We start from the raw sequence: 16310 nt of genomic DNA, 5'->3' as shown, positions 1-16310 counted from the left end.
GTTGACATTGAAACATTGTAATCGCTCTTATTACTGTAAGTTATAACAAATGTGTCATTTTCAGTAAATTGAATGATTCACTCAGTATTTCCCCGCTGACAAAACCTTTTTCAAACATGTTTCAGGTGATTTGTTGTGAGCAAAGAAAAAGTGCTATGAAGCACTACAAGCTTAGAGAAGTGGCTCAATATAAATAGATAAAGAAACATGTTTTGTAAAATAAAGATTTCCCACTGAAATTATTGTAAATTACGGGGTTTTATCCCTAAATTATGTAATAAAGTAAACGAGCAGTTTTAATATTACAAGATCTTGTATTAAAAGACTTCCACTGTCACTTAAATTTAATACCACGAGATTTCCTGCCTCGCGGCTCTGGACCGGGTCAAACCGGGGCCGAGAGCCGTGACATTTAACATCAGACCATAAGTTGTTTACAGTGTGACACTTCGGGTTTTCCCTAGTGACCATTTCTGTAATCAACCTACTTGTATATATATATGATTTATATTAAATGAAAGTTCGTGATCATTGTGGCGTGCTAATGATGATAACATGTACGTATTAAATATATATATATATGTGTGTGTGTGTGTGTGTGTGTGTGAGTGAGTATGTGTAAGAGAAAGGTGAGCCGAAAACCATGACCCAACTCGTAACTTATTAAGGGCCGGTTCGGTTTGGGCCATATGGAGGCCTAAGTCGCAACCACACCTTAACCGCAACCACACCCTAACCCACTCGTGACATTATATAAACCAACCCTCCCCTCCCTTAATCATTTTTACAACACACCTCTCACACTCACCCTCCTACTCTCCTCTCATTTCTCCTTCACTAAAACCCTAGCACAACACCCTCATTTCCTCTCCTTTCCTTCTTCCTCGGATCAACCGGTAACAAGATCACTCTCGGATTCTAGCTCGAGATCTTCATTTGGAGCTTGGTTCATTGATCCCTTGTACCCCTACTTCCAACCGGTTAGCATGAATATCTTCATAGTTGTTTTGGTTGTTTGTCTTGTTACTAAAATGCTTGATAGTGCTTGATTGTTGATGTTTGTTGCTATAAAATGCTTGTTTGATGATAAAAGTGGTTGCTTGAAATAATTTTGTGTCTTAATGAAAATGATCCGGTTTTGTGTTTAAAGGTTTGCTATTCGGTTGTAGTAAGGGTTGGTTAGGAGGTTTTAGGCATAAATGTTTGGGTTTATATGATGAATCTTGTTTGTGTGCCTTGATATTGACCGAGAAGTATATAGAAGGTTTAAACAGGATTTTGGGTTGGATTGTTGATAAATGGGGTTTGAATGTTCATAAGTAATTGCTTGAATGTTATATGAATATGATGATGAACAGCATGAATGTCACTTAAATATTTTGAATATGCCTTGTTTGATCCGATTTAGACACAAAATAGACAAACAGACATGTTTAGTGTGGATAGTACTATGTTTCACGAAAATGCAATATCATTGGTTAGTACATGTCAGGTTCTAGAAGATCTTCAGTGCACGTAATCACGGTTGCGAGTCGCAACCTTTGGTTGCGACTCGAGACCACATCAAGCTTTGTCGAGACCTCCCAGTTGCGGGTCGCAATCAACACGAGTCGAATCCGGTTGCGAGTCGTAATCACTGCTGTCAAGTCGGAACCGCCGGTTGCGAGTCGGAACCTCTGGTTGCGACTCGTAACCAAAACGTGATAAACCGAGACCTCGGTTGCGAGTCGTAACCTCGGTTGCGAGTCGCAACCACCCTTGTCTCGACTGGGCTATTTTGGTGTTATTGGGCTTTGACTGTTGGGCTTTCTGTTGACTGGGCTACGTGTTGTTGCTGCTGATTGTATGTTTAGGGCTGACCCAATAACCCAACTGTTTGTTGTTACGTGTTTGCTATATGTGTTTGCCGTACGTGTTCGCTATGTGTTTATTTGTACCCAACTTGACCCATACTTGGTAACCATGCTAGGACGTGGTGACCAACATACTTGACCGAGTAAAATAATCTACCGAGCAACCCAAGGTGAGTTCACAACTTAAAAGCATGCGTCCCGGTGGTTTGGGACACGAGACTAGAACAACCCTATCCCCTTGTAAAGGGGATACCATTCACTTTCCTTCCCTAGTTACTGGGAACAAACTTACTTTTCCTTCCCTTGTATTGGGAAACCTTTTAGTTAATTACTGTTTATACGGAATGCAACCAAACGGCACTAAACGCAACTCTATCACTCAAGTCCCTACTACATAATACCGATTAGTCACCGGGGCCAGGCGAACGGGTTAGTAGTTGATAGCGCTATTTAGGTTTTACCAACCTCACACCGTGCCATGGTATGGGATCGGTCGTGAACTAATGTACTCAGGCATCCGTCAATGATGATAGAACATTGACATCGGGGCATCCTGCGGAAACGCAAACGGTTACCTAGTGTTCGGTATTGGAAAAACAGTTTAGTCGCTAACTTTTGGGGTAGCTCCCCATGGCATGTATAAACGGATAAATTAACTGGTGAAACAAGTTTTTTTTTGGTAATTAAAACTGGACAACTAGTGAACTCACTCAGTATTATTGTTGACCCCCCTTACTGCATGCTTTGCAGGTAACCAGTGACTGAGGAGCTGCTGCTTGGGAATGTGTAGTGATCGTCAAAACCCGTGTGTTGGGTTTTATTTATCTTGAACCATGAACTATCGTTTAAAACTATTTGGTTTATGCTTCCGCTGTTTTGTTTAAACTTACTATCGAACTTAAACTAAGATGTTGCTAAACTACTCAAGATAGCAATTTACTTTACTAATAACCAATGCTTAGTATAATTGGTGGCTGGATCCTGGTCAGTCACGCCCTCGAAGCGGGTGTTATCCGCAGGTGGAATTTGGGGGTGTGACAGATTGGTATCAGAGCCATTGGTTATAGTGAACTTGGTTTTAAAAAGAGGAAAAATCTTTTTGAGAAAAACCAGACTATAACCCGTGACTCAAGACGACACTACACTCCAAGTGCAAGGCTCGACTTATCTGACCTCCTAGCTCGGAGCCATATTTACTTGCTTGTTTGTCTTATGCTTTCTGCTCTACTATACGTACTAGTTTGCCAGATTAGATAGATACGCCTTCCCTCTTCTATCTCATTCTCGCTATGTTACGACACCACACTCATACTGTGTTTTCTGGTTATGAAGACAATGAGTGGACGCGGACGAGGAAACGTCAACATGACTCAGGCTCAGTTCACTAACCTGCTCAACACGGTGGCTGCAGCTTTCGCAGCTCACCCTATATGTAAGCTCGTTGTTTTAGGATGTTTAGATCCTACCACCACATCGTCTTTTCGCCTCTAAACCTATTTCGCTTCACTCCTCACAACAGGTCAGCCTGCGCCTGTGCAACCACGTGTCTGTACCTTCAAGACCTTCATGGATTGCAAGCCTCTTCCATTCAGTGGCACTGAGGGTGCCATAGGTCTCCTGCACTGGATCGAGAAGGTCGAAGCTGTCTTCGCTGTCTGCGAGTGTCCCCCTGCTAATTGGGTGAAGTTTGCTACTGGTACTCTTGAGGGAAGCGCACTTTCATGGTGGAAGGCGCAAATTCAAATGCTTGGTTTGGAGACTGCAAACGCTACTGCATGGGAAGATTTCAAGGATATGATCAAGGAAGAGTACTGTCACAGGGATGACATCCACAAACTCGAGGACGAGTACTATGAACTCAAGATGGTTGGGTCAGAGATTGAGACCTACACCAAGCTGTCCAACGACTATGCTGCCCTTTGCCCAAACATGTCCCGACCCATGTATCGTAGGATCGAATTGTACATCAAAGGCTTAGCCCCAGAAATCAGGAGCCATGTGACCTCGGCCAATCTCACTACCATACAGCCTGTGGTCCGTCTTGCCCACAAACTCACTAACCAGGCTGTGGAGGAGGGCAGGTTGCCCAAAAGGATCAGTGCTGCGGAAGGAACTTCTAGTGATGGCAAACGAAAGTGGGATGGAAATCAGGGCAAAGATGCTAACTCTACTCAGGCCCTAGCTCAGCAGAGGAAAACTGACAACAACAAAGGCACTCAGCAACAGGGTGGCTACCGGGGAAGCTACCCTAAGTGCAACAAGTGTAATAGGCACCACAATGGGGCATGTAACAAGGGTCAGTGTCAGCGATGCCACAAGATGGGGCATGAAGCCAAGGATTGTAGGAGTCAGTTCCCAGCAAGGCAGAATCAGCAACAACCCCAACAGCAACAGCAGCAGGGAAACAACCGGGCATGTTTTAAATGTGGGGCAACAGGGCACATGCGAAAGGATTGCCCTGAACTGAATCAGAATCGCAACAACAATCAGGGAGCTGGGAACAATGAGCAAAACAACAACGCTGGGAATGGTGCAAGGGGAAGAGCTTTCGTGATTGGAGCTAGAGAAGCAAGGAACGATCCCAACGTCGTGGCGGGTAAGTTCCTACTTGATGATCGTTATGTTTCTGTGTTATTTGATTCCGGTGCCGATGCCAGTTATGTATCCCTTCGCATTAGTAAGAAACTTAAGCACCCGCCCGCATTATTAAGTTCTAAGCACATCGTCGAGATAGCTAATGGTAAGAACATCGAGGCCACGCACGTGATGCACGACTGCACACTAGAATTGTCGGGTCACACGTTTAGTATCGATCTTTTCCCCGTCAAACTTGGAAGCTTCGACGTTGTCATCGGTATGGATTGGTTATCCAAACATCACGCTGAGATCCTCTGTCAAGAGAAAGCGGTTCGTATTCCTCGCCGTTCTGGCCAACCCCTCATCGTTCAAGGCAACAAAGGTGGAGAAGTCACAGGCATTATCTCGCTCCTGAAAGCCCAGAAGTGTTTACAAAAAGGGCACACCGCTATCCTAGCACTTGTTACCGACACCCACGAAAAGGAAAAGAGGATTGAAGATTTCCCTGTAGTACGCGACTATCCCGAGGTATTTCCTGAGGAACTACCTGGACTCCCTCCCCACCGTCAGGTCGAATTCCAAATCGAGCTAGCTCCCGGAGCAGCACCCATAGCTCGTGCACCTTACCGTCTAGCCCCTGCAGAACTGAAGGAACTTTCTACGCAACTACAAGAACTATTGGATAAAGGATTTATCCGTCCTAGTTCATCACCCTGGGGAGCGCCAGTACTCTTTGTCAAGAAGAAGGATGGCACGTTCCGAATGTGCATCGACTATCGTGAGCTGAACAAGGTTACCATCAAGAATCGTTACCCTCTCCCGCGCATCGACGACCTATTCGATCAGCTGCAAGGATCGAGCTACTATTCTAAGATTGACCTGCGATCAGGCTATCATCAGCTGAGAGTTCGTAATGAAGACATCTCTAAGACTGCGTTCAGGACTCGTTATGGTCATTACGAGTTCCTCGTTATGCCTTTTGGAATGACTAACGCACCTGCGGTTTTCATGGACCTCATGAACTGAGTGTGCAAGCCGTACCTCGACAGATTCGTGATTGTGTTTATCGACGACATCCTGATCTACTCGAAAAGTCAAGAGGAGCATGAACAACACCTACGCCTTATTCTGGAACTCCTTCGCAACGAGCAGCTGTACGCCAAATTCTCTAAATGTGACTTCCGGCTTCGAGAAGTCCATTTCCTCGGCCATGTAGTTAATAAGAACGGAATTCATGTTGACCCAGCTAAGATCGAATCAATAAAGAACTGGCCTACGCCTAAGACTCCCACTGAAGTTCGCCAATTCTTGGGTTTGGCAGGCTACTACCGCAGATTCATTCAGGGATTCTCAAAGATTGCACAACCCCTCACTATACTCACTCAGAAAGGAATCTCCTACAAGTGGAATGAAGCACAGGAATCTGCTTTTCAGAGGCTTAAGGATAACCTCTGTAGCGCTCCTATTCTCTCGTTGCCTGAAGGCACTGACGACTTTGTGGTTTACTGCGATGCGTCTATCCATGGACTCGGTTGCGTGTTAATGCAACGCGAGAAAGTTATTGCCTACACCTCACGACAACTCAAGACACACGAAAGGAACTACACAACGCATGACTTGGAACTGGGAGCAGTGATCTTTGCTCTTAAGATATGGAGACATTACCTGTACGGTACCAAGTGCACTATTTACACCGATCACAGGAGTCTCGAGCATATCTTTAGGCAAAAGGAATTAAACATGCGACAACGTCGGTGGGTCGAACTCTTGAATGACTACGAATGCGCCATCAAATACCATCCGGGCAAGGCCAATGTCGTGGCAGACGCCCTCAGCAGAAAGGACACTATACCAAAGCGCGTGCGAGCATTGCAACTTACCATCCAGTCTAACCTCCCTACCCAGATCCGACATGCTCAAGTCGAAGCATTGAAACCGGAAAACATCAGGGCTGAGTCCCTGCGAGGATCGAGACAGCGACTAGAACAGAAAGAAGATGGCGCTTACTATGTAACAGGGCGCATTTGGGTCCCTCTCTATGGAGATTTACGTGAACTCGTGATGGATGAAGCCCACAAGTCCCGCTACTCAGTACATCCTCGTTCGGACAAGATGTACCACGACTTGAAGATTACATATTGGTGGCCTTGCATGAAGGCCCACATCGCAACATACGTCGGTAAATGTTTGACTTGCGTGAGAGTCAAGACAGAATACCAGAAGCCAGCAGGCCTACTCCAACAACCAGAAATCCCGAAATGGAAATGGGAGCAAATTTCCATGGATTTTGTTACAGGGCTACCTAGGTCTCAACGCGGAAATGATACTATTTGGGTAATAGTAGATCGATTGACCAAGTCCGCGCACTTTCTGGCCATTAAGGAAACAGACAAGTTTTCTACCTTGGCGGAGATTTACTTAAAGGAAGTAGTTTCGAGGCACGGGGTGCCAACCTCAATTATTTCCGACCGAGACGCTCGTTTTACTTCGGAATTGTGGCAAGCTATGCACAAATCCTTTGGCTCACGTTTGGACATGAGCACCGCTTATCACCCGCAAACGGATGGACAGTCCGAACGCACCATCCAGACTCTAGAAGACATGCTTAGAGCGTGTGTGATCGATTTTGGCAAGAATTGGGAGAAGCATCTACCGCTGGTAGAGTTCTCTTATAACAACAGCTACCACACTAGTATTGAGGCAGCACCTTTTGAGGCATTGTACGGTCGTAAATGCCGGTCACCTCTCTGCTGGGCGGAAGTCGGTGATAGTCAAATCACGGGCCCAGAGATGGTGGTAGATACAACGGAAAAGATTGCCCAGATCAGACAACGCATGGCGGCAGCTCGTGACCGTCAGAAGAGTTACGCTGATAAGCGTAGGAAACCATTGGAATTCCAGGTCGGTGACCGGGTTCTACTTAAAGTCTCACCCTGGAAGGGTGTGGTTCGCTTTGGTAAACGGGGCAAGCTTAATCCGCGATATATCGGACCATTCGAAATTACCGAGAAAATTGGTAAGGTTGCTTATAGATTGAACCTGCCTGAAGAACTGAGTGCGGTACACAACGTATTCCACGTATCTAATCTGAAGAAGTGTCTGTCAGATGAAACGCTCGTAATTCCTTTCAAGGAACTGACTATTGACGAACAGCTACACTTTACTGAGGAACCGATTGAAATCACTGATCGAGAGATCAAAACCCTCAAACGTAGCCAGATACCTCTTGTACGAGTCCGTTGGAACTCGCGGCGTGGCCCAGAGTATACCTGGGAGCAGGAAGACCAGATGAAGCACAAGTATCCCCAGTTGTTCCCAAACGAAAATCCCAGCACTGAAGCTACGGCCGAATTTCGGGACGAAATTCCAAACTAACGGGGGGATGATGTGACACCCCGTTGAAACGTTTTCACTTACACTCGCTTACCAGTGACTGCCTTAACTTTCGGGACGAAAGTTCTTAAAACTTGGGGATAATGTGACACTTCGGGTTTTCCCGAGCGACCATTTCTGTATTCAACCTACTTGTATATATATATGATTTATATTAAATGAAAGTTCGTGATCATTGTGGCGTGCTAATGATGATAACATGTACGTATTAAATATATATATATGTGTGTGTGTGTGTGTGTGTGTGTGTGTGAGTGAGTATGTGTAAGAGAAAGGTGAGCCGAAAACCATGACCCAACTCGTAACTTATTAAGGGCCGGTTCGGTTTGGGCCATATGGAGGCCCAAGTCGCAACCACACCTTAACCGCAACCACACCCTAACCCACTCGTGACATTATATAAACCAACCCTCCCCTCCCTTAATCATTTTTACAACACACCTCTCACACTCACCCTCCTACTCTCCTCTCATTTCTCCTTCACTAAAACCCTAGCACAACACCCTCATTTCCTCTCCTTTCCTTCTTCCTCGGATCAACCGGTAACAAGATCACTCTCGGATTCTAGCTCGAGATCATCATTTGGAGCTTGGTTCATTGATCCCTTGTACCCCTACTTCCAACCGGTTAGCATGAATATCTTCATAGTTGTTTTGCTTGTTTGTCTTGTTACTAAAATGCTTGATAGTGCTTGATTGTTGATGTTTGTTGCTATAAAATGCTTGTTTGATGATAAAAGTGGTTGCTTGAAATAATTTTGTGTCTTAATGAAAATGATCCGGTTTTGTGTTTAAAGGTTTGCTATTCGGTTGTAGTAAGGGTTGGTTAGGAGGTTTTAGGCATAAATGTTTGCGTTTATATGATGAATCATGTTTGTGTGCCTTGATATTGACCGAGAAGTATATAGAAGGTTTAAACAGGATTTTGGGTTGGATTGTTGATAAATGGGGTTTGAATGTTCATAAGTAATTGCTTGAATGTTATATGAATATGATGATGAACAGCATGAATGTCACTTAAATATTTTGAATATGCCTTGTTTGATCCGATTTAGACACAAAATAGACAAACAGACATGTTTAGTGTGGATAGTACTATGTTTCACGAAAATGCAATATCATTGGTTAGTACATGTCAGGTTCTAGAAGATCTTCAGTGCACGTAATCACGGTTGCGAGTCGCAACCTTTGGTTGCGACTCGAGACCACATCAAGCTTTGTCGAGACCTCCCAGTTGCGGGTCGCAATCAACACGAGTCGAATCCGGTTGCGAGTCGTAATCACTGCTGTCAAGTCGGAACCGCCGGTTGCGAGTCGGAACCTCTGGTTGCGACTCGTAACCAAAACGTGATAAACCGAGACCTCGGTTGCGAGTCGTAACCTCGGTTGCGAGTCGCAACCACCCTTGTCTCGACTGGGCTATTTTGGTGTTATTGGGCTTTGACTGTTGGGCTTTCTGTTGACTGGGCTACGTGTTGTTGCTGCTGATTGTATGTTTAGGGCTGACCCAATAACCCAACTGTTTGTTGTTACGTGTTTGCTATATGTGTTTGCCGTACGTGTTCGCTATGTGTTTATTTGTACCCAACTTGACCCATACTTGGTAACCATGCTAGGACGTGGTGACCAACATACTTGACTGAGTAAAATAATCTACCGAGCAACCCAAGGTGAGTTCACAACTTAAAAGCATGCGTCCCGGTGGTTTGGGACACGAGACTAGAACAACCCTATCCCCTTGTAAAGGGGATACCATTCACTTTCCTTCCCTAATTACTGGGAACAAACTTACTTTTCCTTCCCTTGTATTGGGAAACCTTTTAGTTAATTACTGTTTATACGGAATGCAACCAAACGGCACTAAACGCAACTCTATCACTCAAGTCCCTACTACATAATACCGATTAGTCGCCGGGGCCAGGCGAACGGGTTATTAGTTGATAGCGCTATTTAGGTTTTACCAACCTCACACCGTGCCATGGTATGGGATCGGTCGTGAACTAATGTACTCAGGCATCCGTCAATGATGATAGAACATTGACATCGGGGCATCCTGCGGAAACGCAAACGGTTACCTAGTGTTCGGTATTGGAAAAACAGTTTAGTCGCTAACTTTTGGGGTAGCTCCCCATGGCATGTATAAACGGATAAATTAACTGGTGAAACAAGTTTTTTTTTTTGGTAATTAAAACTGGACAACTAGTGAACTCACTCAGCACTATTGTTGACCCCCCTTACTGCATGCTTTGCAGGTAACCAGTGACTGAGGAGCTGCTGCTTGGGAATGTGTAGTGATCGTCAAAACCCGTGTGTTGGGTTTTATTTATCTTGAACCATGAACTATCTTTTAAAACTATTTGGTTTATGCTTCCGCTGTTTTGTTTAAACTTACTATCGAACTTAAACTAAGATGTTGCTAAACTACTCAAGATAGCAATTTACTTTACTAATAACCAATGCTTAGTATAATTGGTGGCTGGATCCTGGTCAGTCACGCCCTCGAAGCGGGTGTTATCCGCAGGTGGAATTTGGGGGTGTGACATACAGCAGGTTTTTGTTCATTTATTTCAGATTTACCATGTATTATCACCTTTCATCCCATGACCTTTGTGTAAAGCTTTTATGTTCATGCTTTAAGTTATGATCTTTAGAGTTCTTAAGTTTAACATCATGAATCATACTTTAACCACCTTCATAGCATGTGAGATGAATGGATCTAAGAGACTTACCAGTAGCTCAAGGCTAGGAGAGTTCAAGTGAAGAAATGTGGTGGTTAAAAGAAAACGAGAGAGGTCCTTGAGCTTCCGAACACACCAAGCTTCGTTGTATGATCACTTGTACCCTTGGGTATCTATAGAATGATTGAAGGAGCACTTGAAGGTGATGATATGGTGGTGGTATGGTGGCAGCCGAGAGGTGGTGTAGAGAGAAGGAGAAAGAGCAATTTGGTTTGGTGAATTGTGAATGAAGGTAATGAACTTCCATGTAAATTTATAATCCATTTTTGTGCTTTAACCACCATATAATATGTCTTTAAGATATTAGACACACTTAATAAAATATTCAAGATATTATGGGTGTGTCCCCACCCATGGGAACCAGTTTGAACTAGGGGGTTTGGGTTTAGTTTGGTTTGGTTTCAATGATCTAGTTACAAGACTTGGTTAAGATTTGAGCATTTAGTTAGTGTATAATATGTGTGTTATAATATAACGGGTGTTAGAGTGTTCGGGGACCCTAACTAGCTCAGAAAAGTATAAACAATGTCTTTGACAATATTTTTATGTTCCGGGTAAAGTCTGGTTGTTCGGTTGGATATTAATCCGTTAAAGTGCGAAATAAGTGTTTAAAGTGTCTTTAATATTATTTTTAGTAACACAATAAATTCCCGACACTTTGTAAAGTGTCTAGTATTATTTTACCCTGGTTTTGCACTTTACTAGCATATTTAAATGCTGAATTTTATTTAAAAGTGCAGAATTTTGCAGTTAAAGTATGTTTTAGGCACTTCCCGGCACTATAACTATCACCTAGTGACGCAGTTTTATGGTCCTCACTTCCCTACACACTACCCCAGTGTGATACTTTATTTCTGACTCATACTGGCCTCAAAATACTGTATGTCTTTGTGTTGGCATTGTCAGCATATTTTCTGGGTTATCCGTTCACTGTGCTAACTGTGTTTTTGTGCATCAAGTTTGTCACTATAGTTTTGTGTGTAATAAATGGAGTGACAGTAATAATGTATGATGCATGTGTATGTATGTAACAGAAATCAGTAAGCAGTTAAATCAACGGTTGTAATCAGCACAGTCATTAAGCACAAATTAAATATAAATTAGTTGTACAGATATCTGTAATTTTTAGAGTTGTCACATTCTCCCCCCGTTAAGAAAATTTCGTCCTTGAAATTTGTACTACCTTAACTCCTTATGGTTACATCACATATGTATGTATATATATAATATCAAGGTAGATAATCTTCAAACCGAATCAAACCTTACTCACATTTGGTGAGTCCAAGAATATATATCAACCCGAATCCTAGGGTTAAAAGGTGTGTGCTCATAGCAGTTGATGTCATGGGTACAAGACGTGCTTGACGTATAGCCTTGTGTAATCCACCTAGCAGGGGGTCCACAAAAGAGGAGTTTCACTAATAAGATCCTCAAACGATCGATTGCAATATGCAGGCGAGTATTCACGAACCATAGCATCCGCTATGTGAATTCAAAATCAACAACTCAAATGAAATGGTAAAATGATCTGTCAACTCCCGAGTAGATGAATGGTTAAGTTTAGTGTGTTGAAAATTTTGAATTGCGAGAATACGCCGAGTGAAAAACAAGCGAATTTGGTGTATCCTTGCCTTAATTAGTAGTTGCATTAGAAATGTTTGAATGATGAGTCAAGCAAAAGTATATGTAGTTCTGAGTGAAACGGTTGACCATGATTAGCACAAGCTACAAGTTTGTAATGACACCATAAGGTGTCGCAATGACATAATTCCATAATAGCGGTGACTGAACAAGTTCACCGTGTTTGAGACCAGATGAAAGTGTACCGAAACAAGCCGGAAGATTTGATTTACACAATGTCATAAAGTTTTTGGTTGAATACGGAATCATCAAAGAACCAGTGTTTTGATCGAAGATGAAAAAGTATTAAGTACTGTAAGGCATTTGATTGACAACGAAAGAATCGTTAGGAGGTACATGGTGCTTATGAAATGAATATATGTACCATTGCCTGAACACACAATTGTGTTAAGACTGCTTCGATCGTGGATATCAAAATGGATTGTTAGCAAATAAATAGGCAATTAAATCCGTGTATGAAATGAGTAACCCAATTAGCGCAAGCTTCAATTATGTGAAAGTATCACTGCAAGGTATCGAATCAAACGATTTAGTGGAGTCGTAGACCAAACGAACCTGCTACGACTTGAAATGAAGAATCTTATCGAAAATATTTGAATATGATGCTCCCAATACATCATATGACGTCTGAAACTGAATATGCGAAGTGGATAAGTTCAAGCAATTGAACTTAATCTCAGTATAGCCCGACAATAAACATATGTATCAACAAAGGAAATATTGGCATGGTAACAAAGTAAACCATGAATGTGATAAAAGAAGTTTCAAGAGAGTGTGCTGACTTGATAGCAAAAGAGCCAATAATCTAAATAACGTAGGTTACTCGCATCACAAACCAGTAATTAGATTTAGCAACGTAACATTTGAACTTTAATGAAGCGTTTATTCGAAATGAAACCGCATGCGTAGCAAAAGGTGCATGGGTTATATATAAGTTTTCAAGTGATGAAGCGATGTGTTTCTACCAAAAGGGAGAAGTGACCAAGTATACGAAGCAAACGTGTGTTCGCTCTCAGCGAAGGAAATCAACGTGATGCAACTACTTTGAGGGGAGTAGAGATGCAAATATCTAATCATTAGAAGTAAAAGTGAAGACTTCAACGGAAGCAAATCTAAGTACTTTCGGTTTTGTTAACTGAAATGACACGTTTGTCAAGTTAATGACGTTTGATTGAGTTGACAGATATGGTTCCTAAGTAAAACCCTTACGAGTTTGGTCCTGGGTTCCCAAAGGTCCTAGATATAAGTTTTCTAGATTCTCTAGATTTTGTATCCCGTGTAGATCCGAATTGTACATTGTGTAGGAAGCACCATTTTGTCTATGTCTAGGAACAAGTCATTGTCCCACAATTTCGCCCTGGTATACTTTCTTCCTGTATTTCACCGCTAACGACACTCGATCGTCGATCAGTCGTGTAGTAGTAGATGGGTCCTCATAGTCAGTTATGTAAGAGATTCGTTAACCCTTAGCAAGAGTCACCGACTCTCGTGTGTTAGCTCGTTCGGCTCCTGGTAGTTGATATTTATTTGAAAATCATCATCCTTCTTTTTGACGAGCAGAAAAGGGGGTTACCCAAAAGGGACATCTTGGTCTGTTATCTTCCTTCTCTATCCACTGCTAAAACTTCACTGTCAATTCTTGCATTTTCGAAGGTGTAAGTCGCTCAGGGTGCATTGACTACAGGCGCGACGCCCGGAATCAAATCGATGCAAAAATTCGACTTGTCGTTGAGGAGATAATTCTGGTTAGTCTTCGAGGAAGACTCCAGGATATTCTCTGATCACGGGGGTATCTTCGAGTTTTGGTTCTTCGGCTTCTTTTTCCACGACCTGAGCCAAGAATGCAACACATGCTTTGTGCGAAAATTTTCGTGTCTTCATCGCCTGATAATCTGTAGGAGCGTATCCTGCTCCATGAATCACGATTGTTTCTCCGTTCGTCGTCGGGGTGCGGATGACAATTTCCGCCTGGTTGTTCGACAACCAGTCCATCCCAATTATTACGTCGAAGCTTCCCTTAGGCTTGTTTTTATCGAGAACTGGGTATCTAGGTTACTTACTACTAAACAACCATATTTTCTGAAGCTAAAAGTTGACAATACTGTCAAATAGAACATAACATTGACTATTATGAGACGTACCGATATCTATGCTTGGATTCTATCCTCGCTGCTGAGCCTTCATCCATGTGCCTGAGCGTTCTCAGGGCAATACTTCCTGAAATGCCCCACATCACCACAATTAAAATATGCTTGGCCACGGCCTTGATCGTCGTCATCCCTGCCTTGATAGTTGTTGTCGTCATTATTTCCTCCGAGATTTCCGCTACCATCTTGTCCTTTATTTCCATGTTAAGTACCCTGCCGACATGTTTCCTTGACATGTCCCACCTTACCACAGTTACCACATTTTCCATATCTACATCGCCCGTTATGGTGACGTCGGCAATTGTCGCACTTCGGTAGGATACCTGTGTATCCTCTTTCCTTTTTGGCATTTTTGTTGTTGTCCGCCCGAGTAACTTTCTGGAAGTTGGTAAACTTCCTCTTGTTCTCCCCAGGTGACTCCCCACGAGTCTCCTTTTTCTCCTCGGAGTTTGAGAATTTACCCAACCTAACTGCTTCTTCAGTGAGCGTCACACTTAAGTCAATTGCTTCATTGATTGTCTTAGGCTTTGATGTTGTCACCAGGATTAGAATCTGAGGTGCCAATCCCCCGATAAAGCGTTCGATCCTCTTAAACTCTGGATCTACCATTTAGGGGACAATCCGAGACATATCATGAAATTTCTGCACGTACTCAGCTATCTCTGGACCTTCCATCTTCAAGTTCCAGAATGCAGTTTCCCACTTCTGGATCTCTGCCCTTGAATAGTACTTCTAATGCATTAGTTCTTTCAGTTCGTCCCATGTTAATGCATACGCAGCAGTCTCGCCCATCATCTGAACCTAAAGGTTCCACCATGACAGAGCCCCGTCGTGAAACAATCCGGAAATGTACAAGACCTGATGCTCTGGGGCACATTTGCTCACCCGCAAAACAGAATTCGTCTTCTCAATCCAGCGTACGAAGGATAAGGCACCCCCAGTTCCGTTGAATTCCAAGGGCTTGCAGCCCAAGAACTGCTTGTAGGTGCATCCGTTGGATGGGTTATTTCCTAAGGTACCGCTGCTGTGTTCGGAGCGAAAGGCCTCATGCTGCGCGATGACCTGTGAGATGCGCTCGTGTAATTCCGCCTCTGTCGTTGGTAGAGGGTTGTTGGTATCGGTGTTCCTTCGTGGCGGGATCTTCTAAGAAGAAGATTAGATAGGTCAGGTCTTTATTAAGGACATAAGCACATAAGCATCCACTTAACGAATAAGACCTAGGTAGTGCATATACATATGCATATAAGCAATCATCATAGCAAGCAATAACATTATAGCACAACATGCACGCGTGAGTGTATTTAATGGGAACATGACAACTAGCACATAGCATTGCAATTATTGCCCAAACATAAGGGCCAACAATGTGCTTAGTGAGAATATGGCGACTGAGCTTTTACTAGTTATTGACCACAAAGTATTGTTACATGTTTAATAGGGAATATGTCGATCGGGCTTTCATTATTCCCCGACCGCAATCACATTGTCTACAAAGTGTATCACATCAAATAGGGACACAGGGTCACCCTACCCTTGTCTGATAAGTCAATTAGTGCACAAAAATCTCGAGGTCAAAAGTGGTCTTTAAAAGTCTCCATAATCTCGGCTCATTAGTAGCGTCTTTACCCCAAGGTAAGGCATTCCGCATAAAACGGAACGCCAACTATCCTGATGATTGTGGTGGAGGAGGAAAGGAAAGTAAACCGTTCATCATGTGTGAACTCCTTCGCGAGCTCGTATAAATGTCGAAGTAATTGATTGATCTGCTGTTTGACAGTAAAGAAAACGAGCCTTAATAACCAAGAGGGCGTATTAGCAGCAGGTGAGTGTGTACCCAAAGGGAACTGTGATGAATGTGGGGGAACAAAGTATACTGGCATAGACAGGGTGGAAGACGCGGTGACAGTTCAAGCTCCAAAATGCTGCGACTTATGCTTAATCTGTAGTTGATGTCACAGGAGC

General features: G+C 43.2%; 1 protein-coding gene across 1 annotated transcript; it reads right to left on the bottom strand.

Moving 5' to 3' along the window:
• Positions 1 to 14381: 14381 nt before the first annotated feature.
• On the bottom strand, positions 14382 to 14957 carry LOC110876863. Its single transcript, XM_022125022.1, has 2 exons — positions 14672 to 14957; positions 14382 to 14539 (listed from the first exon to the last, which is right to left on the bottom strand). Exons 1-2 carry the CDS (start codon positions 14955 to 14957, stop codon positions 14382 to 14384), a joined length of 444 nt encoding a protein of 147 aa, XP_021980714.1.
• Positions 14958 to 16310: the final 1353 nt, after the last annotated feature.

Source organism: Helianthus annuus, chromosome 16, assembly GCF_002127325.2.
Source record: "Helianthus annuus cultivar XRQ/B chromosome 16, HanXRQr2.0-SUNRISE, whole genome shotgun sequence".
NCBI classification, from domain to species: domain Eukaryota; kingdom Viridiplantae; phylum Streptophyta; class Magnoliopsida; order Asterales; family Asteraceae; genus Helianthus; species Helianthus annuus.
This window is presented reverse-complemented; position numbering and strand designations above follow the sequence as displayed.